General features: G+C 39.9%; 1 protein-coding gene across 3 annotated transcripts in view; it reads right to left on the reverse strand.

The window, feature by feature from the left end:
• OSBPL10 (oxysterol binding protein like 10) overlaps nt 1-27879 on the reverse strand; it is a 292615-nt gene that overhangs the window by 131789 nt on the left and 132947 nt on the right. For all 3 annotated transcript variants that reach the window (XM_019664512.1, XM_019664513.1, XM_019664514.1), the window contains exon 4: nt 5487-5678. In XM_019664512.1, coding sequence (XP_019520057.1) covers nt 5487-5678 — 192 coding nt within the window. The remainder of the gene's footprint in view (nt 1-5486; nt 5679-27879) is intronic.

Below are 27879 nucleotides of genomic sequence, written 5' to 3' on the forward strand. Positions count from 1 at the left end.
GGCTCTACAAAGATGATTCTGTTTCTCAAATATTTGTTATGCCATGCCTATTACCATATTTGGATTTAGAGAAAAATTTTAGCAGCTACTCTCTTTAGAGAATTTTCTTAACTCTAATCCAAGGAATAGCTGAAATAAAACTAGTTGTAAATTATAAATAGTCCCACACATACACACAAAGCCATGCACATACACAAACATACACACGCTCACAGATATACACAGAACATTGCCGTGGCCACTTCTGGGAAACAGTCATGAAGAATTAGGAAAAGAAGAAACATCTTGACTTTCCTTTCTTCTATTCAATTTATGTGTGTTTGAAGACATATACACACATATACACACATTGGTGTGAACATGTATTAAGGGTTGTGTTTTTTCAAAAAGCATCTAGCAAACCAAAATTTTATTAAAATATAGACTGCACTTGTACCAACTGAGCTTGTGTCCACTAAAATAAATGTGAGCCATGTTGAAACCTGTTACAATGTAGCAAAGTATAAAAGTTAAAATTCAAGTGTATACCATACACTGCAATCAGCACATGCTTAGACAGCTAAGGGTTCAAATTGAGTTTTTAAACATGTATGCGACTGTATTTATAAAGCGATTCCAAAGGCACAGAGGCTCACACTATCATCGCTGCCCTCTCGCCCCTCAGAGTCATGTAGGTGTCCACCCACCCAGTGCTGTCAGAGTCACAGGAGACCATATGGATACCTGACTCAACCCTCAACAAATCAGATCTCCCATCGCTCACATCCACCCCATAGTGTTACCTAAACAACCCTTGAATGCCTCCACATTCCATGTCTAAAGCACTGTGACTGCTAGAAAACGGCTCTTTAAATCAATATGTTCAACCAACATGCCCAGCAATTGTGCTAGGGCTGGAAGTTCCAAAGATGAATAAGACACAGCTTTCAGCATAAAAATCCAGGGTCTGGCACATAGTAGGTACTCAATTAATAACTAGAATGGATGAATGAATCACTGAGTGAGCAAGTTCACAATCTACAGCAGTGCTGTCTAACAGAAACATAATGCAAGCCACGAATAAGAGGCACAACGTCATTTTAGATTTTCTGTAGGCACATTTAAAAAGGTTACAAGAAACACGTGGCATTAATTTTAATATATTCCATTTAGCCCAACATGTGGAAAATATTTTCATTTTTACATGTAATGGGTATTTAAAAACATTATTGATGAAACATTTACCTTTATTTTACCTTTTTTTTTGTACTAAGTCTTTGGAATCTGCTGTCCGTTGTACACTTATGATACATCTCAATTCAGACTACCACATTCAATAGCTCATTGGCCCCAGGTATGTAGTAGCTACCATAGTGGAGAGCAAAGTTATAGAGCATTTTCATCATGGCAGAAAGTTCTACTGGGCAACATACCTCCCAACAGAGGGAGGTAGAAAGTGCACAGTGAGGTGGCGTGATGGGGGCAGGAGGCAAGGCAAGGGAGGCAAAGACAAGACAGACTGTGGAAGGCCTCATCGGTCATGCTGAAGAGTTCAACTTTTGTCGTATGGACAGCGAGGAGCAAGAGGGACAAGGTAAAATGATTTCATTTAGGAAGGTGTGTGTCTTCCTGGAGACAGAGTAAGACATGAACTAGAAAGAAAAACTGGCCATGGAGAAGATGGCTTGGATTGAAAGTAACTTCTGAAGTTAAAAATCAGTGGGAATCAGTGGTTTAAAAACACAGATATTCATAGGCCAGGGTCAATCCATGACGAACTCGCTTCTAATTCAAGATAAAATATTAAAAGGAAGGAAAATGCAGTATATTTTTCATAAAACTAAGTCTATTTAGTGCAATGAATGACCCTTTATTCTAAGACAACATCGCTTGGGGTGGTGGGGGCATGAAGTGTGCTTTTATGAGATGATGGCAACCACAGCTTGTCACCGTGCTTCAACAATGTCTTTACCAGGCAAAATAAAACATCTGTAATACTTAAGTTGCTCCTCAAACTCTAAATTTTAGTTTGCAAATAAAATCCTAAATTCTGGAACCACTGTTTTAAATAATTTCTGAACTTTATAAATATGGGCATGGGGTCCAAGGTGTGCATATTATTCTGTATCCTGATTTTCTTATTTCACTTACACATGCCCATGAAGTCACAACACTGAGAGGACTTTTAACTTTCTGTGTAGTAAGTCAGTATGTTAAATGTATTATCTATGTAGCCATGCCCATGAGTTTTGCACTGGACCTATTTACTAGTAGGAATAGCTTTACCCAAATGAATTTTCTTCCTGCTACCCACTCCCTCCCCGCCAAGTTCATGGATTATTTTCTCAGGATGTATTTCCCACTGGGGAATTTATGAGTCAACAGTAATACACAGCTTTGTTTTGTGCTTAGTTCTTATTATTTATTACCAGACTGTAGCAAAAAGACAATGTGTAACACTGCCAACATTTATTAATACCCCAACCAATAATGGACTAACATTATTTCTGGTAATCTGATAGACAACGTGGTCTTAATTTTTAATTTTTGAATTGCAGTGTTCCAGTACTCCTCACGATGATATTAAGCCTCCAATTCCCTAAACTCATCTCTCCTAAACCACTTCCAGGGAGGGCTTCAGGTACTGACCTTTGGTATCTCAATTCTTTATATTCTGGGTGATAACCACTTAATCTTTTAAACTGTCCCGTTATTTTCACCCATGCTATGACATTCCATTTAAAATTTATTCTATTGCCTTTGGCTGGGCTATTTTTCTTTTATTCTTCAGATATTTGGGCACATCTGTCTTGGGTATGATGATTTTCTCCATTGCTTCAGTAGTCCTACGTTTATCTTTCCTGTACAACTGGGTGAAAAGTGCTATTCCATTTTCTTCTAGTTATTTTATAGATGAATACAGTGGAGTCGAAAAGCAGAGGCCATTATGCTCTGAAATGTATACTTTTAAAAATGCAGAACTTTCTGGTATGGATGAAATTTGCTCAAATTGTTCTCAGGGTGGTGGACTTGTCCACATCATAAAAAAATGACAGATGCCACAAAGCAGTTACCCTTTTCTAATCAGGAGTGAAGGTGGACATGATAACCTGAGAATCAAAACTTTCAACTCTCCCTTCAAAGGTGTTCAATATCCTATGATTCTCTCAATTGTCAATGTATGTAAATACTTCTCAACAAGTTCACTTAAAATTAATTTTCAGCAAGGAAGGTCACCGATAAACAAAAGCAATCACCTGAAAAGAAATACTCTTGTCCACAAGTACAAAAAATAAATCAAAATAGCTATGGAAACATCTTGCCTAATTATTTTTCATATGAGACTCTGGGAAATTATAATAATCCCCTGCCCAATAGATGGAAAATGGAAAGCAAACAAAAAAAGCATCATATATGTAATCGTTTACAAAGTTTAGATCATGCTATACAATCTTCTACATATCTATATATGTAACCAATAAAGGGGGAAAAAAACCCAAGAAGTGAATTTTATTGAGACTAATAGGTAGGATTATGGGTAATTCTGATTTTCTTCTTTAGGCTTCTTTTGCAATGCATACTTGCATTATATACTTTATATAATAAAGGTTTTTATATACACATATGCAAACAACATACTTTTATTCTTTTAAAAACTCGACTTTATAAAACAGAGGTAGAAAAGATTTTGGCATTATATTGAACCAAATGCTACTGAGAATCAAGCTAAAGTCCCTCAACTTTTATTTAGGCCACTGCTCACCAAACACAAGCACCCCATTTTTTTTTCATACATATGAAACCTCCTGTCATCACTTATAACAGTAAGTCTATCGGAGATTCATTATAATAGAATTAAAAGAATTCTCAAAATACCAAGAACTTTAAACTTGCCTTTTTCCTTTTTTAAAGTTATAGCCTCTAAAGTACTTGCAAAAAAATATCTGCAATGACGTATACATAAAAGTGACATAATGGTATTGTGGTTAAGTTTTTTTTTAAGTCTTTATCTGTTAGATAAATATTAAAGCATTTACTGGCACTGCTACAATGATAAAATATTTAAGATCTCCTTAAAATACTCTAGCAACAACAACAACAAAAAGTGGTGGGGGAAAAGAGATGAAACAAGAACAGAAAAGTTGGCACTGTTTAAGTTAGGTGATGGGTACCATTATTCCAGTCTACTCTGTGTACATTCAAAGTTTTTCCATAATACAGTTTTTTGTAAAGGTGCTAGGAAAAATGAAAAATGATATACACATATATACAAACATTCCTCATGTCACCCAATATAGCAAAATTAAACTTAGTCAAACATTTTTTTTTTTTATCATCAGGGTGACTATTTCAAAGGAAGTATATGACTCTGTATCTTTTCTTTATTAAGCAATAAAGAGTATGTTAATCTATCAAGAAAAACAAAAGTCTTTTATTTGCATCTCTAGATTTGATTTAGAAGATTTCAGATTTTCTGTCCTGGACTAGAATCAGACCAAGACAGTCAGCCAACACAGCACTACTTGGCTCGTGACATGTAAAAAATAAAATAAGATGCAGGCTGGCTCAAGTAGCAGCAAGACCCTATTCTAGGAGTCCCATTTTCCTGCTTAACACAGAAGATGAGCTCTGCTGCTTCTCTAAGAGGACAAGCTGGTCTGTACACAAGACAGCTGCAGATAAAAAACACCTCCACATTCAACAGAAGTTAGGCAGCCAAGACCAACATCATTTATTTTATAGAATCTGTTCTTGATAATAGCTGCAAAGGATGATATGAATCCTGAGGATCTGGGATCTCCAAACTGAGGACTTCCCAGTGTATCAAAGTAAAACAAACACAACTCCATATGTGTTCACAAGATACTCCCAGTTGGGGGGTTTTCATGGCATGATCACAAGTGAGCCTTGAATCTCCTGTAAGAGGTTGTATGGCCTGGGTTATCTCCATTTTACAGATGCAGAAACTCAGGTTCAAACCTGTTCAAAGATTTGCTCTCGAACCACAGAGTCTTCTGACTCCAAGGTCAGTGTGCTTTTCACTACCCAACCCTCCCCGCTGGAGCGTGTCCGTGATGGTAAGGAGGGAAGCACTTCATAAAGAGAAACAGGCAGCAAAGAGGTAAGTAAGTTTTAGGCCTAACACTTCCTGGGTTTCAAAACACCCTCAGTTATTTCCTGATTGACCATTGTTTTGTACTGTCTATTCTTTGCTATGAGCATGGAGACTTGGATTTTACTTCTATTCACATCCACGTTTCTGTCAGCTTGCTGTCTCTGCTGTCTGAGCTTTGACAGAGGTCTTCTAACAACTCACTTAACATAAGAAAGAGAAATAATTATTTTTTTAAAACCAGGAGGGCATGTCATGGCTGTGTGGGTGGGATGTCTGCTGCTGGTCCTCTCTCCGGAATCAAGATGGTACAAAGGAAGAGAAGTTGGCAGAGCAACAGTCATTGCCCTCGACTCCCGTGGACCACTTAACCTAGTAGGAGAGCAAAGCCTACCTCTCTGACTTCGTGAAGCTGGCCGGAATACTGACTCTTGGCTCTTCGGGCGGCTGCAGGCGACTTGTGATGCGTGACTGTGACAACACCGGGGGTCCCCGGACCGAGGTGTCTCTGGCTACAGGGAGACGCAGAATTGGGTGTTCCATGGGGGAGCAAAGTGAGACTTCGGCTTCGGGAGCTTGGAGTAGTCTAGAATAAGCAACAGTTGTCAAAACTCAGCAACCGACCTGCAGAACACAGCTCAGTGTTGGCTTCCATTTATGTTGGAGCTCTTAATCGTTCCCCTTTATCTGGTTAGAGGGACAAAGGCATGGGGGAGCCACTGAGGTCTGACAATTAAGCTCGAGAACTTGTTGCAACGATGCTGCTAACCTTTTTTGATATCAGAGGGATTATTCATTATGAATTTGTACCAACTGGACAAACAGTTAACCAAGTTTACTATTTGGACGTGCTGAAAAGGCTGCGTGAAAAAGTTAGATGACCTGAACTTTTCGCCAACAGTTCATGGCTCTTGCATCACGACAATGCACCAGCTCACATGGCTCTGTCTGTGAGGAAGTTTTTAGCCAGTAAACAAATAACTGTATTGGAACGCCCTCCTTACTCACCTGATCTGGCCCCCAATGACTTCTTTCTTTACCCGAGGATAAAGGAAATATTGAAAGGAGGACACTTTGATGACATTCAGGACATCAAGAGTAATACAACGACAGCTCTGATGGCCATTCCAGAAAAAGAGTTCCAAAATTGCTTTGGAGGGTGGACTAGGCGCTGGCGTCGGTGCATAGCTTCCCAAGGAGACTACTTCAAAGGTGACCACAGTGATAGTCAGCAGTGAGGTAGGTAGCACTTTTTCTAGGATGAGCTGGTGAACTTAATTGTCAGACCTCATAAAACAACAAAGATATGCCTAAATCCCACACTCCTCACCTAAGAGACAATTTCCATTAACTCACCTTCTGGTCTCACTGCGCTTGTGTCTCCCGCCCCACACTATGGCCATAAGAGCTACTCAGAATCCCCCCAAACACCGCAGCCTCTCATGGATCTGTGTCTCTGTACCTATTAGCTCCTCCTCCTAGAAGGTCCTTCCTCTCCTGGCTGGCAGGCTTCGGTTGGAACCTGCAAGGCTCAGCTCAGTGTCTTCTGTCGTGTGCAGCTCCTCCCTGTCTGTCTTGGCCTCTTCACAGCTCTTATTCATTTCCCAGCTACTTTCCTAAGAGATTCTTTCAAACTCATCCTTATATCCCCAAGACCTTGCATGTAACGATTGTTTAATTTATTAAGTACTTAATAAATGTTTGCTACATCAATGAATGTACTGTTATCCACCAATTAATCCCCATTTATTATTGTCTGTATTTCATCCTACAGTAACATATAATCCACATAATTTAGTTTATGATAAAAGTGGCATTTCAATTTGGTGGAGATGAATTTTTCAATAACTGGTATTGAGATAACTGGGCAGCCATCTGAAAAACAAAGTTGGATTCATCTGTCAGCTCACAGACCCCAAACGGATCAAACAGGTAAGAAAAAAACAAAAGCACTAGACGAAAAAATGTAGTCATGGGGTAGGGAAGGTGTAACACCTCAAAATTCAAAAGCCATAAAAGAAAAACTCAATAATTTTGATTACCTAAAAACCAGAAACTGCTGCATGAGAAACAAACAAATTTTAAAGATTTACTCCCACCACCCACAAAGCCATAAATGGTCAACTAGGAAAAATATTTTCAACTAATTTCACAGACAAAAGACTCATCATTCTTTTGTAATTTATAATTAGGACTATCATTCCTAGGAATTGATAAGAACAGCAAACTATTAAAATAGGGCAAGATGTGGACAGTTCACAAAAAAGATAAATGGCCATTAAACCGTATGAAAACATATCCAACTGTACTCATAAGATAAATGTAAATGCAAGCCACATTTTGATACCATCTTTCACTCGTTAGATTGGCAAAAATCCAAAAGCATGAACATACAACCTGTTGAGAGGACCATAGAGAAACGGGTTTATAGGAGTATAAGGTGGCAAAAACCCATAAGGAGGGCGATCTGGTAGTTACAAATGACTTCCCGTGATCCAGCAATGCCCTGTTTGGGGATGTAATACCCCCGCTCCCAGGTAAAATGGCCTATGTCCCCATTAGTCACCGTAGCAGTATGTTTCATGGCAAAGCATGGAAAACAACCCAAACGCCCATCAGTATGGGACAGGTTAAATAAATAATGATACACCTGTACATTGTAATACTACCAAGCTGTAAGACAAGAACAACAAAGTGCTCTTTGAGTGGAATGGAAAAAATGTATGTATCCAAAGTGAAAAAAGCAAGGTGCACAACTACTCTATAGGCTGCAAAGTTCTGTGTCAAAATGTGGAAAGTATTTTTATTGTCATTTGTTTTAAAATTATGTAAAATACAAAAATATTCTAGAAAGACACGAAACTAGAAGAGCTGCTACTTATTTGTGGAGAAACAGGGAATGGGAGAGTAGGTGCAGAGACAGAGGGGGATTTTTCACTGTTTAGTTTTTGTTTTGTTTTTATACTTTTTCATTTTGAACCATGTGAATATGTTACCTATCCAAAATTTGTTAAATTCTACAGAAAATTTACATTCTAAATGCTCCTATAATTCATTCCAACTTGAGAAAAGGCAATTAGATGAAATGTTGGATTCATGCCAGTTTCTGTATCTCAAGTACCAAATATTTACTGAAGACCTAGTATGTGCCAATGGAGAGTAAGGACTTTGTGGTGTCAGGAGAAACGTGAGATGGCCTTCACCATAGACGCCTATGGTATCGCTAGGGACACAAGACACACAGGCACTGAAACAGAAAGACATATACACTCTTTGAAAGAGGAAGAAGTACATAACAAGATGCTAATTTGGCAATACAGACAGAAAATGCCCATGAAGTGAGGAAGAGAAAGATCAATGAGAGGTGACTTCATCCTAGGAGGCTGTTCTGAGGGGGACTTGAAGCCCCGGTCAAATCTGAGAAGATCAAGAGACACGGCAGCAATGTAGAAAGCAACCCAGTCAGGACGGTCAAAACAGTCTTACCCCGCCCCTGCCTCAGGTAACAGTCACAGCTCTAAAACTTGTTCAGTGGTAACGGTCTGTAATTTTACAAATCACCAAAGGTTGGGGAGTAGGGTGGGAGCCAGGGCAGAAATCAGAATTTTACGATACCCTGCAATACCACAGTAGCTTGTAAAGGTTCTCTGCATTTGAACTTGGATATAATTAATAGGAATACAGATAAAGTTGGGTAGTAGCCGTGTATTGTTCTTAAATAACCTTATATCTAGGTAATTGGAGAAATTTGTGGTCTAAAAATTACATATACCTTAGGGCCGGCCGAGTGGCTCCATTGGTTAAGAGCTTGCTCAAGAGTTTGAATCTCTGAGCAACAGCGGTTCGATTCCTGGCCCGAGCTGAGCAGCCACTGAGCTACCAACAGGTGGCAGGATGGCTCAGCTTAAAAAAAAAAAAAAAAAAGGGAAAATTACATATACCTTGACCACAATGAAAATACAGCAATCATCTACTTTCAGCCTCAATCATTTCACTTGGAGTGTGGAGGAAGAAAGAAGATATTTCTCTAATCCGTTAATGACAGTAAATTTGCCAAAGCATTAAGAGTTGACTGAGATACATTTTGATTGTTTGGGAGGCTTATTCCAACCCAAGAAAAAGCAGGCTTTTCACTGGGCTTTGGAGTCAGACAGGCAAGGTTCGCTGCCCCAGCTCCACCAGTTTCTAGCTGTGTCCCCGGGAGAATTATTTAAGCTTTCTTATTAAGCATCAATTTCCTACCCTTTAAAAAAGGAATGATAATATTGACCCTTAAAAGCTATCATGAAGATTAAATTAGATCCTGCACATAAAATGCTTAGCACAGTGTCTGACATGTGGGAGCTGCACAAAGTTTGTTTCTTTCCTTATAGCACTTAAAACATGATCGATGAAAGCCTTATTGAGTTTTAAAATGTTAAGAAGTCACTTAGCCCAAAATCATAAGCAGTCACTGACCTGCTCTTTATTTTCTATAGGATCAAAGCGGTGATAAAGCCCAAAATATAATCAATTACCGGAGAACCAATATGGTCAGCAATCAAATTTCAAGACTGTAGTGGGGGAAAACACTTCTAGATTCTGAGTCAAATGAGAACCCATCAGAAATTAGAGAGGAAGACAGCTCTGGCAATAGGCGCCTTTGCTGGTACAATAGCACCGTAAGTGGCCATAAATCAAAAAATTCACCCAGAAGCCAAATTATTCCACTGTGGATGTCTAACTTCATGATCATTATTGAATGGCTGTCATTTGAATTCACAAGCAGTAAATTTGAGTTGAAAAACCTTTAATTTCCCATTAACTGTGGGTTTTTCATGGTTTATCTCACACCCATGCCTCTTTTCAGGATAAAATGAGCAAAAAGGTCTCCCTCTTGGTAAATCCCACAGGTCATCAGAGACCCGGAGAAAAAGAGAGAAAAGACAGTGAACTGCCACCACTATAAAACAGCAGGGGTCTTTCCAAAACACAATCTGTCTAAAATTTCCAGGCTTTGAGCTTAGATATCATACATACTCATCCTTGCTACTAATTTAAAATAAAATATTATCAGCGTTTGAGGAACAACACGGCAGGTTTTTGCTCCAAACATTTACTTCAATAATTCTGGGGGGTGACTAGAAATGCCAAGCGTGCCATCTGTGAAAAATTCTGAGTCAAGAGTAACTGTTTCTAATTCAGGAATAAGATTCACCCTTTCCCTAGGAGAAGCACCCTGTGTGACCCCTCCCTCAGCAAGCACCAGCCTGATAAATGGGGGGGGGGGAGTAGGGGGGCAAGAAAGAGGATATGGTAGCAGCAGGAAAGGCAGTGCGGAAGCTCAGATCCCACCCAGGCACTCAACATGCAGTCAGGTTTTATGATATTTACCAACCTGTTAGTGTTTCCCTACATTCTTCATTGGATTCCTAAATTTCCCAAGATCACAGGAAAGGGACAGACTCTTAGCATTTACTGGCCAGAACTGGCATGAAGGAAAAGTGTGAATGAAAAGGGAGAGGAAGCACGAGAAAGAATGTGTCCAGCCAGGGCCATCAAGCCATGGGCCGGAGAGACAGAGTCTCGTCTGGGAAGCCTGGAGGCTTCCCACCATTCCACCGTCTAGAAGAGTAACAAGAGGATCTAGTCCTACAAGACAGTGTGGGGGGTGGTTAGGAGCAGTTTCTGAAGTCACTGGCCTGAGTTCAAATCTGAACTCCACCACTCATGAGCTATGTGGCCTAGTAAAATAGCATGGTATTTCCATTTCTAAAATTTTAATAATACCTACTGCACTGGGTTGCTGGAGAGTGAAAGGAGAAGAGATAGGTAAACACAGGCCACATAGCAAGCATTCAGTAAACATCATCATCACTCACACATTAATTTTAAAAAATGGTGCCTTTAGGCACCAAGATAGTTGAAGGGGTAAGTCCCAGAGTCAAATACTACATGGACTTAAAGTTTGTTTTCTCAACAGTGCCTTAAACACACATAGCCTTAACTTAAAATAAAAAGGTAAATTAAAAACAATCATTCTAATTCCTAAAAACAGTTTGCTTCAGAGAAAAGGAACATTTAAAATATGATTTCACATTTTAAAAAACCCATCTATTGTAGAATGCAGAGTGCCTGTAAGTTATTCTAATGCTATGTGGGTACCAACCGAAAAGAATGAGTTTAAATAAGTAATGGGCAATTTCCCATTAATATTTTGCAATAAAACACAAAACCCCAAATTGAAAAGATAATTAGCTGGTCCTAAAAATCTCTTAAAACATGTATCAAAAGTTTATAATAGGTTTGCTGAAGCTGAAATTAAAAAGCTGAAAAGAAGTAAGGAGAGACTATCTTAAATATACATTTATGGCAACCACTTCTACCGTAGAAAATTTTTCTGATGGGAAAAATTGCTGAGGTTCAATTCATTATAACAGCATTCAAATGACATTTAATTTGGAGCCTATTTTCCTCACTTCCTTGAATTCTTTTCACAGTGAAAGGAAAAAAAGACACTATATTTCAGAATAAAATAACCCAAGAGAGGCATAAAAATCAAACCAGACTGGTTATGTATTCTGAAAAACAAATTTAACCAACTAAAACCATTTCATTACATTCTTTCTCCCTTCCTCAAAAAAAGAAACAAAAAAAACCCCAAAAAAACTTAATGTACCATTTCTAAATATGTGAAAGCTAAACACAAAAACTGTGATTTATTCCTTTTCTTCCAAAAGCACACATACCTCAAAATCAATAAAAAAGGAAAAGCGTAACAGTTTCCAAAATAGTATATTGAGTGCCTTAAAATCACTCAGAATTTCATTTTCCTCGTAGTCAACATCTGAATAAAATGTGGAGTATTCTTTAATGAATCCATTTTACTATTTTGCTTAATAGCTTCAGATGAACCTGTTCATTTGCCCTTTTTGTTTTTTTAATATTCATTAACGCAAGCTTAAAACAGAACTAAACTAGAAATAAATTTTTTTAAATTGGGACAATTTCCAAGTTCATTCCCATGATTAACTTTCCAAATGATATTTAGTTCTCTCTTTTTCCAAATTCCTATCTTCTAGCAGAAATAGGAATTGCAACTTTAAGTTACCAAGCCTAGAGAATTTCTTCCATTGTCATCTGCAAATCTTCAAAATTTCTTAAATATTTTCCACTAACTTTATACCAATAATCTCTTAAAATAGACACAGACACAAATGCGTGCAAATGTATGTTGAAAGGAAAAACAGCAGTTTTCCCCAGAGAGGCAGTCTCTAGCCTGCTTCTAAAATATCATCTGTAAACCATGATTATACATGCATATGCCAGATCTTTGAAAAAAATCAGTGCACGCAAATGCATATATATAAATATATATATTCCTATTTCCTCCAAATAGAAAGAAAACTTAACATTTTTGGCTTGCCTCTTCTCCCAAAATTTTAAGCACCCAACTAAATTCTGCTGACTCTTCTCTAACAGCTAATCCAACCACTCCAGAATTCCTAACCTATACTCTGGCCCAGCCTCTGTCTAGGTCAAGCTTGAAGGTCCTAAACAGGCTTAAAGCATTGGTTTCATGCACCTGACCCCACTGTCACTCACTGCCTATTTTTCCCCACTTCCCCCAATTTTCCCCATCTTCCAGACCCACCTAGAAGTCGTTATAAGAGATTTCAAAACCTTCCACACATTCACCCTCTCAACTTTTGCACCTTCCATCCACATCCTTAGTTTGGGACCCTGCAATTCCAAGTACCCAGATTCATTTTTAATGTTTTATTCTGAAAGCGGTAAGATTCCGTCTTACAACTGTTCAAGCCAGATTCTTTCTATTTCTTGTGCTGTGGAATTATAGAATTTTTGAGCTGAAGGAACCTCAAGTCTAATCTTCTCCTTCTACACATTTAAAAATGATAGCCTCAAAAAGGTAAAATCAAACATACTAAAGTAGGGCCCAAGTCACATGTTTCAGTCAAGATTCAACTTAAAAAGCCTAGCCTGAGACTCAGCCCCTCCAGTTGGCCCTTCTCAATTAAATGAGAACCTAATCATTCAAAATAGTGTCTAACACAAGGTAAACATTAAAATATTTGACAGAAACAAAGATGATATTATACATTATTACCTTCCCTCTTGATAAAGTTCAACCTACTCACCTATCATCATAAAAATATAAACACAACACCCCTTTGAAAGCAGGATAATTGTGTACTATAGTTTCCTGGAATAGCAAATCCTCAAAACAAATAATTTTATTTTACACATGTTTGTAAAATAACATGAAACAAAGACCTGTTAATGCTGAAAATTGCCATTTTAATTGAAAAAAATCTGAAAACAAGGACTAGAAAGATGTTTCCTTGACTCAATTAGTTATATACTGAAAACTAGAACAACCGTGATACCGAATATAGAAATTTCAGCTTCATTGCTTTTAGTTTTAGAAGCAAATAAGGATTCCAATATCATCACAGTTTAACATAGTTCTGGAGGCATTGGCTAATAAAATAAGACAAGAAAACAGAAGAGGTAGAAGGATAGGAAGGGAGGGAACAACAATGTCACTGATTATAGATACGGTCATTTTACAAAAAAATAAATAAAACTGATGAGTCCAGAAAAGTTAACAAATGTACAGTGAACTTAGAAAAGCCAAGAGCATTCCTCTGTACCAACAATAACCAAGTAGGAAATATAGTAGAAGGTATTCACAATTGTAATAATAACTATGATGTATAGGCACGAATTCAGTAAGGAATACATAAGACTTTTGTGGAGGTTTTTTTAAATCTTCAAAAGAAATCAATGAAAATTGGAGAAAATGGAGATATAGATACAAGGTTAGTGAATGGAACAAATTAATATTGTAAAGATGTCCCGAATTATTATATGATTATTCTAATAAAAATTTCAGCAGGGTTTTTTGAGCAACTCAACAAATTTATTCTAATATAGGAATGGAAAAATAGAGGTTTGTGAAGGGCCAACTTAATTTTGAAAAGGAAAAGGACTAATCCTAGCACCAGATTCAAATATTAATAAACAAAACAAAGCCATGGGCGGTCAGTTAGCTCAGCTGGCTACAGCGCAGTGCTCATAACACCAACATTGCCGGTTTGATCTCCACGCCCTCCACAACTAGACTGATGGGTCCTGGAAAAACACACTGTTCCCCAATAAAAAAAGATAATAAAAACACATGATATTATATGGTATTCATGCAGGAACAGCAACTAGAGTAAAAACTGAAAAAGAAGGCATAAAAACATACTTATGTATATATGAGAACTTGGCATATTCCAGAAGCAGTACCATAAACCATGGAGAGAATGATATTGACAAAGCAAAAATATAGCTGGCTCTGTACCTCACAGCATATTCAAAGCTAAAATTCTAAATGTAAAAAATAAAACTACAATGCTAACAAAAGAAAATGCAGGAGAATATCTATGTAACTCTGCCTGCAGGAGAGTGTTTCTTAAACAGACCAAAAGTGCAAAACACATGTTGAACGTTTGACAGATCTGACTATACTGTAAATAAGGGTTTCTATTCAACACAAACACTTTATACAAAATTAACAAATGTGTGGAGGTTGGGAGAAAACATTAATATCTAGAATGTAAAAGGAGCTCCTATACACAGAAGTCAGAAAACACTATAAACAAACTGGCAAAGAATGACAATAGGAAATATACAGGAGAACCATTAATGGCTAACAAGTATATCAAGGCAATCAGAGAAATACAAATTAAAATAACTAGGAGATCCTACATCCAACAGATTTGCCAAAATTAAAGCGTAAAACACCAAGTAACGGCAATGATATAAAGAACCTGGAACCCTCTGCATTGCTAGTGGAAAAGTAGACTGGTGCCGCCATTTTGGTAGCATGATAGCAGAATTTAGTGATAATACATATGCATGTTCCCTATGATCCTCAAGCTTTCTCCTGGGCAGATACCCAAAAAATATGCTCCCAGTCACTTGTATATACAGGAGTGTTCACTCTTTATGAGGATGGGGAGTTTGAGGCAATGTAGGTGTATATCAGTAAGAGTTTGTATAAATGAAACGTAGGCTATCCATACAATAAAAATAACATGCATGCATCAGTTAGAAGTAACGACTTAGAGGTACAAAACTTAACACATACTACTGAGTTAGACAAGTTTAAAAAGAAAACGATAAAATCTGCAGGACAATACCATGTATGTAAGTTTAAAACACATAGTAGGCAAAGACAAATACAGATCCAGGGAATTGATGCCCAACAGAGACAAGAAGAACGGGAACAGGGAAGAAAGGAAAACAAGTGTGAGAGTTTAAAAAAATTTTTTAAGAGAAGGCCTTGTTTGGACTGAAGGGTTTGCCATGATCCAATAACGATGGTAATAACTTTAATTATAAGTATATTTATAAAAGTTAATACTTACATGATACTATGTGCTATGAATTGTTTTAAGTATTATGTATACACCTTGACTCATTTAATCTTCTTTATAGCCCCATGAGGTAGGTACTATAATTTCCATTTCACAGATGAGGATGATGCAAATGAGGCACAGAGACATTCCACATGTTTCCCCAGGTCACATGGCTGGTAAATAATGGAGCTGGGATTCAAATCCACAACGCTGGCTCCCGGCCCCATGGCCTCATTACACTGCATGGCCTTGCTAGAGGGCATTCACCCACTGTCTTCAGTTGAGCTCCAAAAACATCCACAACTCTTTATAGAACACCATAACTGGTAGTTTAATTAGCATTTTGGAAGAAAAAAATTACTTTTTAATATCAAACTCCCATATAACACACTGATTCTCAAATACTTAAACAATAAATTCATTAATGTTAAAATACATTGATATGAATTTTTTTCATCAATTACCCATAACAGGGGTCGGCCGAGTGGCGCGTGGTTAAGAGCTGGCTTGGGACGCCAGAGGGCCCCGGTTCGGATCCCACATATGAGGGCCAGTGACACTGCCCTCTACAGCTAAGATGCTGAACAACAGCTCAACCTGGAGCTGGGCTGCCTTGAGTCGCCGGCAACGGCATAGGCTGCAGCCCCTGTGGCAGTGGGTTGCCATGGGCTACCGTATGTAGCCAGCAGCCAGCATGAGCGGCCAGCAGCCGCTGTGAGCCGCCGTCCAGAAGCCGGCGACTGATCTGCCACGCCCGGGAAGAATGTAATGATGGTGCCAACTTGTGCCAGTGAAGCAACGTCCTCCATAACTAGACTGAAGAACTAAAGGACAGCAACTTGTCTGTTCCCCTTCCCCCAATTCCCCAGTAAAAATCTTAAAAAAAAAAAATTACCCACAATAATGGGGATAATGTTTGATGGATAGTATATCTACAGATGTCAAAGATAAAATGCAGTTCACACTCATAGCACTTAACGTGTTTTATCCATGAATCACCTGTCTACACCTTACTGTCTCCCCTAGAATGTGACCTCCCCTGGGGCCAGGTACTGTGTCTAACTAGCTACTGTGTACCCTGTGGAACCTGATACAGGACCTCATCTTGCAAATGCTATGAATGCAATAAACACTGACACTTAGAGAGCTATGAACCCCCCAACCTCAATTTTAACCACTGGTGAAACCACTGTTCCTTTTCTGAAAACCTAATTTTAAAAATACCACCTTTGGTCAAATATATGGTGATGGAAGAAGAACTGACTCTGGGTGGTAAACACACCAAGTGACACACAGATGAAGTATTACAGTATTATATACTTGAAACCTATTTAATTTTACTAACCATTGTCACCCCAATAAATTTTAATTAAAAAAAAATACCACCAATGACTTTTTAGTATCTCCTCTCCTTTTTCAAGAGACAGAAGAGTCTGGAAATGACACACCACCCACAATTATAAGTCAACACAACATGTCCAAAAAACGACCAACACATATTATTCAGGGATCCAACGAGTATTTCTTGAGCATCTACGATGTGCCAGGCACTGTCCTAGGCAATTGAGATATAACAATGAACAAAACAGACAAATATCCCTGCCCTCATAGAAGCGGCATTCTGGTAAAGCAAAGAGATCAAAATAAATAAATAAATCATTAAAATATGAAGTATTTTAGATAATCCATGGGATGATATAAAACAGATAATACATAAAAACAACATAAAGCAGACATATTGAAAGGTGGGAGGGCTTTCCAATTTTAGATAGGAGGCCAGAGAAGGCCATCTGAGAAGGTGACATTTGATTTAAAGACCTGAATGAAGCAAAGGAGTGAGCCATGCTGACATCTGGGGAACAGCATTTTTGGCAGAAACTCAACAGATGCCAAGGCCCTGGGGTGTTTGAGCAAGGAACACAGCATGGCCAGGGTAGAAGTGAGCAAAGCATAGAACAGTAGGCGTTGAGGTCCAAGAGGTAACGGACTGGAAAGATGAGCTTCTAAATTAGAAATTACAATTGCCAGACAAGCCAGAGTACGTGGTATTACCTGGGGCTGATTCAGACACTCAGAATGATGAGCCAATTAGAACAATGGATTCCAATAAGCTTGTTTCCTCAGGGCCATATTCAGGTATTAAATTGTCATTTGCATAAATTTACATATGTCTACATAGCATGTATCATCTCGATTGGATAATTTTCATGGTAAAACTGTATTACTACTGCCCCGAAGATGGACAGTTCATGATTTATTCAATTCTCTATTTCTTCTCACGTCTCAATATAATCGACCCAGAAGATATTTTATGCCAAAAATGAATCACAGAACAAAAGGAGGCTGCATGTCAAGGAATTCTATAAATGATCACTCCATACCATGGTGGGAAAAGGGCTCCTATTGCATGTTTAAATTTCTGTCACCTACCAGGGAGTCACAGCAGCTGTGGGGATGAAAAGTCCAAAGCAATTCTAAGACAGAACATTTCAAGAAGCAAATTTGATTTTCTTACAATCAATAACTAATCTCTGACAGAAGCGCTCCTACCTACTCAGAGATCATTATCTCCTTCCAAAACGCTCTGGCACAAAAGCATAAAGCTCAAAGGGCACTCCTACTTGTGTTTCAAAAAGCTTCACACTAAAAAAAAAATTTTAATCACACCATTGTCACCAGCCTCAGCTGAATGCAGATTCCTCCATGATCTGTGGAATAAATCCCACTAATTACTTATTCCCAGCTTGGTATTACTCATGAGGTTAAGACGGAAGTACGAGACTTGCTAATAACTCAAGGAATCTGAGTAAAGAGCAGAAAGAAACCATGTAGGTTCACAAGCTTATGCTAACACAAAGCTAGGCTTACATTTAAGACACAAAGGAATTTAGATTGTGTATCTTGGACTTTTCAGAATCCAGACACAGGACTTGACAAGTACGCAGAGCCAACAAGATTTTTTTTCTTCTTTTCTTACAACTAATTCCTGGATCACAAAGGAAAGAACCACAGTCTCGGATATCTCAATTTTTACCAAAGAATTTCAGACAGGAAATCACTAAAAGTATAAGTGGTTCAAGGACTCTATCCCTGTAATTCCAATCACTGAAATTTGCAGAACCCAGACCACCAAATGAATATCTGGCAAAGCTGGAAACTCGTAGAACTCCCATGGGTGCCGATAATTTCCACGCAGAAAGTATGTGGATGGAGTCATTAGAAGCAACCCCGAAGAGGTTTACACCATTTTATGTGTGAGGCTTTTTGCATTGCCCAAACTCAGGATATCAGGTAGTCGAGTTACAATAGAAAAGCTGTATCAGATGCTCTCAATGTCCTCAATTTAACCAAGTAATTGGATTTCCCACCACTTCCTTCCATAACCCCTACTGACTGATACACACAGGTGCTCAGTGCTCACAGCTTGCAGCCTTGTCTGTCTGATGGTGCCTGCACACTTCTGCTCCCACGAGCTTAGCTGAGTGTCTACAAAAAGCCAACTGTATTTAGTCCCCACTCTGCTTGTACAGGGGTACTTATTACTTTAAATGCATAATTTAAGTAATAAATTGATAATACCTAAATATGAAAAATACTCATCTTTATCAAACTAAGGTGCATGACTTGAAACATATCATTAAAAGTATACCGCGAAAAACTGTTCTGAATTTAGGTGTGGTCTTGATCACTATAAAAGACCAGAAACCATTTATAAAATCTAGGATTCTGTAATGAGTTTGCACTGTTCTTTAAAGAAACCCAAACAGGAGATTATAGGAACCACATTATAGATATGCTTTCTATAAGAAAGAAGGTGCAGAATTTCTACCAGTCAACCCATGCTTGATGAAAGGGCCTTGGAACTCCATCTAAACATGGGTGAGGATTTTAAGTTACAATGATATGTACATGCTTAAGGTTTGTATGCATCACATTTATGATGCCTTGCTTTCGCCAACTGTTTCTGATTAAGAGACAATGTCTCCAAATCATCAGCTCCAAGGACTTCTCCTGGTGTAACGGCCCTAGGGTTATAAACCCTGGAATAGCCTGTTCTCTAGGGTGTGAGTTGCAAGAAAGTGTCCATAAATTCACTAGTACAAATACTGGCTCAGCCAAAAGTTCCTGGGCTCATCACACGAGAAATGGTCTTATCTACCAGGTACCCCTACCTGCGCAGGTCAGCTCTACGTTAATACTCCAGGACAGCGAGGACGATGGCCTGATCCTCAAGGGAAATGGAGATGCAAAGTTGTCTGGTTTGACAGAAACACAATAGCTCCTGCTAGGACTCCAAATGCTTCTCAGCCAGTATATTACTGTCATAACAGACTCTGGAGCGCATGAAGGAGAAAATTAAACTCTGGTCGCTTCCTGCGTGAGAGTACACGAGCGATTTTTCCTCATTTCTCCTCGTCTCTAGAGACTCTACTACCTGTTGAAGAGTCCAAATTGTCTATTTTATTAAAAGAGAATTTAGTCTTGTATAAAATCTAATTGAATTCCTATAGTTTTAACAGACTTAGTGGCATTAACTCTAAATGATCAACTGGACTAATGCCATCAAAATGAATAACGGGAAAGAAAAAAAAGAGGTGAAGAGGAGATAAATACATAACCTGCACAAGGAGCCAGGTTGTGGAAAGTCCGCATGATTGTATACCATCAATTCTGGAAACTCCTGAAGCTTTGAGAGATAAAAAAGTAGTGGCTACCCAGAGAGAGATGGAGGAATATGGAAATCACATGTGCCAGAAACATGTATATCCTGCCTTACATCCTCTTGGCCCACCTTTTAACTTGAGCAGTTGCTGAGGCAACCAGCGGTGCTCAGATGTTAATACGAGGTCTTGGTTGTTCTATTTACTGCCTGCTTTCTGATCTGGGGCTATTCTGTGGAAGCCAATTCGGAAAGTCAATGGGAACCCACTTGCAAGAGCAAGTACAAAGCAGGAACAACAGCAAACCCAGAAGGACAAGAAAGAGCTAACACCCCCATGGGGCAACCCTTGATCAATGGGAGAGGGGAGCCAGTAGGTAAATTACACCATCTTCTGTACAAGGAGTGGAAATTCTGAAGCATATTCTATATGGTTTCTACCGGGTGACCAATGGGATTCTGCTTTAATTGCCCACAGCAGTAACCATCAGCACAATAGCATGTCTTTGGGGTGCCTTTGCCAACTGCCATTATCTCATTCTTCCTGGTCTCCCCACTTGCCTAGGACCACATTCCTGCACCCAAGCCCTCGTGTGCTCTGCTTTCTGGGGGAACCCACCTAAAGCAACAGGTCCGCATTATTATACAGGGTGCCTGACAGTAACCAAAATGGTAATATGCTTGATTTAACATGCCATCTGTGATATTTGTTGGTCCTCCTCCTTTTCTTTCCCACCCAGACTTACTCCCTATAGGCTGAAGTTCCAGTTGGCACAACAAATTTCATTTCTTCTGCCAATCTTTAAGAACTATCCTGAGGAATGCAGAGATGAATTTCCAGACAAGGGCCCAATCTAGACACTACACAGAACATAACTGATGAAGAAGTTCATGATTGTGTATCTCCAGGACACGCATCTGGAGCTCGTGGGAGTCGCACGTTTAATAGCTCCACAGTCACTGGCAGCCGTGGACGGTCAGTTGTAACCCAAACAAAGGAGGCAGCCACAAGTGCACATGCTCCATCTGAGTCGAGAGGGCCGATGAGGCCGTGACAGGGGCTCTGGGATCTGGGGCTGTGGAATTAAGATCGGCTGACAGGCAGAGCAGGAAAAGACTGTTTTACCCCATGAGCAGTTGTGACAAGAAGAATGAGATTCTGTCTTATGTTTTACACTGTACATGGAAGATGCTGAACTAGGATTCCTGTAACAAAGCACCAATCACTCCCCATCGGGGAAAAGAGGCCCCATGTATTATCTTTGGGATCGTGACCAAAATCAATATAAAGCAGAGAAGTGCTTTGCAGAAGCAAAATGTGTCGGTTCCAACTGTGAGTTGTCCTGATCCAAGTGGACTGCCTCAATGTAAGTATTTTACAATCTAGGGAGTGAGGATCAAGATTAACGTCTTACCCAAAAGTATTGAAAACAGGCACTCAAACCAATACACGGAAGTTCATAGCAGCACTATTCACAATAGCCAAAAGCTAGAAACAACTCAAATGTCCATTACATAGTGACTGGATAAACAAATTACCATATAGCCATATGATGGAACATTATTCAGCCATAAAAAAGAATGAAGTGGGCCGGCCGAGTGGCTCAGTTGGTTAAGAGCTCGCTCAAGAGTTTGAGCTCTGAGCAACAGCGGTTCAATTCCCCGCCCGAGCTGAACAGCTGCTGAGCTGCCAACAGGTGGCAGGATGGCTCAGCTTAAAAAAAAAAAAAAAAGAATGAAGTACTGATACATGCTACCTGATGGTTGAAGCTCAAAAGCATTATGCTGGATGAAGTCAAACACAGAAGGTCACATATCATATGATTCCATTTACATGAAATGTCCACAACAGGTAAAACCACGGAAGCAGAAAGCAGAATGGTGGTTGTCAGGGGCTCAGAAAGGGGAAATGAAGGGTAACTGCTTAATGGGTACAGGGTTTTATTTTGGGGTAATGAAAATGTTGGGAAACTACATAGAAGTGATGGGTGCACACTGTGAATGTAGTAAACATCACTGAATTGTCAACTTTAAAATGTTTTTTTGGGGGGGGGTTTGTTTTTTAGCTGAGCCTATTGGCAGCGCAGCAGCAGCTCAGCTTGGGCTGGGAATTGAACCGGCGACCCTGTTGCTCAGAGCTCACACTCTTGAGTGAGCTCTTAACCAACTGAGCCACTCGGCTGGCCCTAAAATGGTTATTTTATGTGAGGTGAATTTCACCTCTGCTTTGAAAAATGAAAAAGAAAAAGATTAATAATGCCTTAAGAATCAGACAGCCCTGCACAGACAATTCTAACACGTCTGTCTGCCTCTACCCATGTCTTCCTACTCATCCCGGAGGGGCATCTTTTCTTTATTCCACGTCTATGGAACATAACAGACTATTTTATTTTAAGGCTGGTCTCATTTCCCCTTAATACAAGCAGAACTACATACCCAGGGCTATTGGATAAAAACAGGGAGGCATTCTAAAGAATGGCTCAAATTTTCTTATTAAAATAGAAAGTAAGTCCACCACCACAAGAGTAAAAAATATTTGCTCCAACTATCCCAAATTGTCAACAGCGGATGTTTTAGAGGGGCGAGACCATGTTGTTCCTTCCTCTATGTTCCAAATTTTCTTATATACAATTATATTACTTCTATAATAAGAACAAATGTTAAACTAACGAGTTATATTATTCCAGGATTTCCTTATAACATTGTATTACACACAGAGCAGAGCCCAGTAGAAGTAGTTCTCTCTCGCACTTCACACAGAGGGACTACAAAGCAGGAGTTCCAGCACACATTAAAAGAAAAAAGAAAAAGAAAAAAAAAGCCAAAGCAACTGCTCCACCAAGTCTAGATTTGAAATTCTCTACTGTTCTACATGTCCCAGAAAGAGGAAGGCCCATGGGCAAACAAAGTCTTTTCAGAGATCCCCAAACCTCTGTTATATGCAGCAGGCAGGCTCTTTTTGACACCTGTCTCACCACTCTTTTAAGTTTCCATGGCTCATCTGTGCATTATTTATCTGATTTACCTGCACCACTGAGGTCAAGGCATTGAGAAGATAAGATGTGTGCCTTGCAGAGGGCAACTCGGAAACAACTGAACAATGACAACGAAGAAATGGCTATTTTTAAAACCGTACTTGGAACAATTAATCTAATGCTGGAGGCTAAATATAAAACATACGACTTCTCTTGACCTTCCTCAGGACAAACCCAAAGGCAAATTTTTCCCATTCCCCCTTCTTTATTTCTCTCTGCAGCTTTTGATGCTACTGAGCACTCTCACCTTTCAAAGCTTCTGGGACGATTAGCCCTCCCACTTCTCCTGTGTCTGAGCACACATCCTTTTTCTCACCAGTGTCTTCTATTTATCCTCCATCACCCAACTGTGGATGAACACTTGCCATTGTTGGAGCCCTGGCCAGCCACAGGTGAACAGACTCAGGGTAGGCTGAAGGATGAGGAACATGTCGTGTTTTGACACTCTCCACCCACTCCAATTGCCCAGCCAACAGCCAGCCAACCACCAGATAGACACGTGCAGCCTTCCAGGACTCTCAGGCCCCTGCCCGCCTGTGAACTGACTGCAGATACATAAGCAAGGCCAAAGGGATCAGCTGAGCCCAATTCAGACCAGAAGAAACGCCCAGCATAATTGTGAGCTAAATAAGTTAAATAAGACATTAAGTTTTGAGATGTCTGTCACATAGCAATAGATAACTAGTAAACAAGATCTGAAGTTGAATTGACAACATTTAAGACTGGGTAGGATCTGAGAATATCTTATAGCCCAAATCCCAATTCTTAATAAGAAATTGAGGCGCAGAGAGGCTGAGCAGCTAATCCTAACACACACAGAGCCAGGAGTAGCAGAGTTCCTTATTCTAGGTCTCACGGGCCTTACTACAATACTTCACACCATAACAAGGCCTTGGTCTTTAACAAGGGGTCTCTTATGCACCCAAAAAATGCCAATCAAGGGACTGTTAAGAGAACGGCGACACATACATTCCATTAAATACCATGCAGCTGATCTTCTTAAAAATGACAGTATCACACACGCATATACTGGCATGGAAAGATTTCCAACATTATTGCGTAAAAAATACAAACACAAAATATGGGAAAAAAAATCACAAACGAGCTTACAAAATATGGCCCCATTTCCCTGCTCTTGTTGAAAACAGTGCATACATGCATGTGCCTAGAATTGTTACTTTGGGGAATGGGAATGGAGCAAAGGGACAGAGAGCCAGGAAGCAGTAAAGTACTTCTAACATAACAAAAAGCAAATCAAAACTCTACATGCACTACCAAATTAAAATGAGCGTCAGAGAGAAATATTCTTCCTTCTCTTCCCACAGGAAACACACACACAGAGGTCAGCAGCACGGCATTCTCAGATCACTCTCATGGTACCTTCAGCATAGAAAGAGGGCAATTATACTATTCGTCATCATTATAATTATGATATTAATAGCTACTTTAATTAAACGTCTCTAAAGTATTAATTTGCTTGTCTTGCAATATCTCTGTGAAATAAAGAGAGGAAATGCTCCATCTACTTTATAGAATAAGAAACTGTGGTACTTGGGGCGGCCAGTTAGTTCAGTTGGTTAGAGCGCAGTGCTCATAACACCAAGGTTGCCAGTTCAGTCCCCACATGAGCCACTGAGCTGCGCCCTCCCCAACTAGATTAAAACAACTACTTGACTTAGAGCTGATGGCTCCTGGAAAAGCACACTGTTCCCCAATTAAAAAAAAACAAAATCCTCGTTTAAAAAAAAAAAAAAGAAAAGAAACTGAGGTACCAAAAAAAAAGCCAATAGCTCAAGGTCAAGGCCAATGATAGAACTGTAAGAAGACTCAAGTTTCCTGACTCTCAGTCCTGAACTGTACCCACTAATGGTATGTCTGCATATTATTTGATATTTGAGATAATGAGGAAAGCACTCACAACATGATAAATCAAGTTGGCTTCAAAAGCAAGCAAATCAAAGCCGTTAGCCAAGGTCAGGATCTAAAGTTGCAGAAAGACTTTATATGAGAAAAGACAGGGATTTTTTTTTTCTTATTTCAAAGTCATTCGAAGCTAGTCATATTCTTTTGTATTTCAAAAATCGGGCTCTAAAGAGACACCGCCTCAAGTTTGGCCAGTCTGTACCATGCATCCCACAGGGGGAAAGAATATTTATGGCTTTACAATGTGAAGAAATCCCAGATGCTCTGGGAGGCTGTCTACACTATCCCAAGGGAGAAGTGCTTCTTCCTCAAAGAGACATGAAGGAGAGCTGAAGAGTAAATGCACCCCTTCAATCCCATCCCCAGTTCCTGAGATCCCCATTTACCTTAGACGACCACAGGTAAGGGAGCTGGCAAGAACCACTGTCGGTATCCTCCCACAGCGGGCTGAGACAGGAGGAGGCGCTGCTGTGGGTCCTCACGGCGGCCGAGTGTTTGCAGCCCATGAGGAGGGCCAGAAGGCCCAGCCAAAGCCCTGCCAGTGCTGCCTCGCCCAGCAGGGCTCACAGGCTTTCAAGCTTCCGCCTCAAGTGTACGTTTAGTCCAATCTCTTCTCCACTCTGCCAGTGCAGCACTGAGCATGGGGTGAAATAAAACTTCAGAAATCTGTGATTCGCTCTTCAGCAGTTGCAACATGTGCCAGAGGTGCCACCAAGCTCTTCTCAGATTTGTGCAAAATCTTGGCACAGAGACTCCAAGGCTGCAAAGTTTGGGGCCCCTTTCATTCCATGGCTGGGCCTGGGGATCTTCCAAGCCGGCCTGATGGAGCGGGACTATGAGAGAATTTTTGCTTCGCTGATAAAAATCTGTCTCAATTCCTAGCTGCATCCCGCACTGGGGGAGATGCCCAGGAGTCTCAGCTGCATGATGGATGAGCTGTCTCACACCTGGCAAGAGAGCAAGGCGTTTCCCAAGAGCACGAGTTCCACTGCAGAACCACCCCATTGGCCGAGCTTCTCCGTGGACACTGAAGCGCAATTCCCTAGCAGCTGGGGGTACAGAAGAGCCCCAGATGAAGAGTCAAACACATGGGGGTAACTTCCAAGTCTCGCCTCTGACACATCCTAGTCGAGTGGCCATTTAACCTTTCTGAGCCTCAGTTTCCTCATCTGTGAAATGGAGCTATAATACCTACCTACTAGGATTGTTGTGAGAATTGTATGAGGCAGTAGTTCTCAACTAGAGGTGATTCTGCCCCCTCCAGGAATCATTTGGCAAAAGAAGACTTGTTTGGTTGTCAAAACTGATGATGGGGGTGCTACTGGCATCGCTACTGCACATCCTGCAGTGTTTAGGACAGCCCCTCACAGCAAAGAATTACCTGCCAAAATTATCAATGCCAGCACTGAAAAACCCCAGCATCAGGTGACATATGTGAAAGGACTTAGGAACTATAATGCACTATTTATCATTTTTACAACGAGAGAACACGTTTTTGTGGCATTTGAACAAACTATTCCCATAGGATCAAAGTAGTTCCCTGTTGTTCTTATTTTTTACATCAATGCAAGATGTGAATCTAGGAACTTCAAATGTCTACACTATATGCTGTAAAGGAAAAGGACATGAAGGTCAGGGCACAGCACACAGTAGGCAGTTTATAAATGCCTGCTATCCAGTGAACAAAAAAAAGGGCTTTTAAATCCAAAGAGGTATGCAGATCTGCCAAGTAGCAGGGCTTAAGGGGGATAAAAAAGATGCCATGAAGATAAGCTGTCAAGGAGACAAATGAAAACCAAATATCCTATCAGGCATCAGCATTTTTTCCAGCTGCTGACCTGGCCAAGAAGGATTCAAAGGAAAGAAAGATCCCGAAGGCAAATGCCAATGGAACCCAGGGTGCCACTGAAAATGTCCCTGTATCCTAACCCCAAATGGGCCTGTTGATAACCTCTCTACGTTGTCAAGGGTAGGTGACAAGGAGTCTACGGAGGGCTGTAAAAGCAGCCATGGGTAGAAGATGAAGGGGGTCAAGTTTGCCATAGAGGGACATGTGATCATCAGATATGTAGTGTGGACAAGAGAGGCTGGGGATGTTGGTGCCTGCAGAACCAAAACACAATTCAGGGCTAGACAGCCACCTCGAGAACCCAACGCCAACGGATGGCTGGCTGGATGAATGGATGGGTACATGGGTGGATGAGATAGTTTACCCAGCCCAGAACTGATTCCACTGATACTAGCCCCAAAACACTCAACTGACTTCCCAAATATTTTCATTTTCCCTACATGACATAGTCAAGGTCTATTAGTTACAAAATCTTCCCTTCTTTGGCTAAAAAGTTTCAATTTACTCTTCCACATTTCAGGAAGTGCCCCGTGTTCTGTTCTAAGGTACCAGAGACAAAAATCTCTGCTCACACTGTGGAGATATGGGAAGGCAGCCCAGCCCACTGGCTTTGGAATATCAGAGACATGGGTTCAAAATTCAGCTCCTCACCAGATATGTGACCTAAGGTAGTTATTTATAACCTCTCAAGGTTTTACTATCATCATTCTCTCTCACGAAACTAAAACATATCTTGTAAGAATCTTGTAAGTATTAAATGAAATAATGTCTAGTAAGGTACTTAACAGTGTACCTAGCATTTTTTATCAATTTTGATAGATACTGGCATCATAATTTTATATATTTATATATTATTGGTAATCCACAAGTGTCTCTCATGATATGTAAACTATATCTCCATAAAGTTGTTG

This window comes from Hipposideros armiger, unplaced genomic scaffold (genome assembly GCF_001890085.2).
Source record: "Hipposideros armiger isolate ML-2016 unplaced genomic scaffold, ASM189008v1 scaffold_424, whole genome shotgun sequence".
Taxonomy (NCBI): Eukaryota; Metazoa; Chordata; class Mammalia; order Chiroptera; family Hipposideridae; genus Hipposideros; species Hipposideros armiger.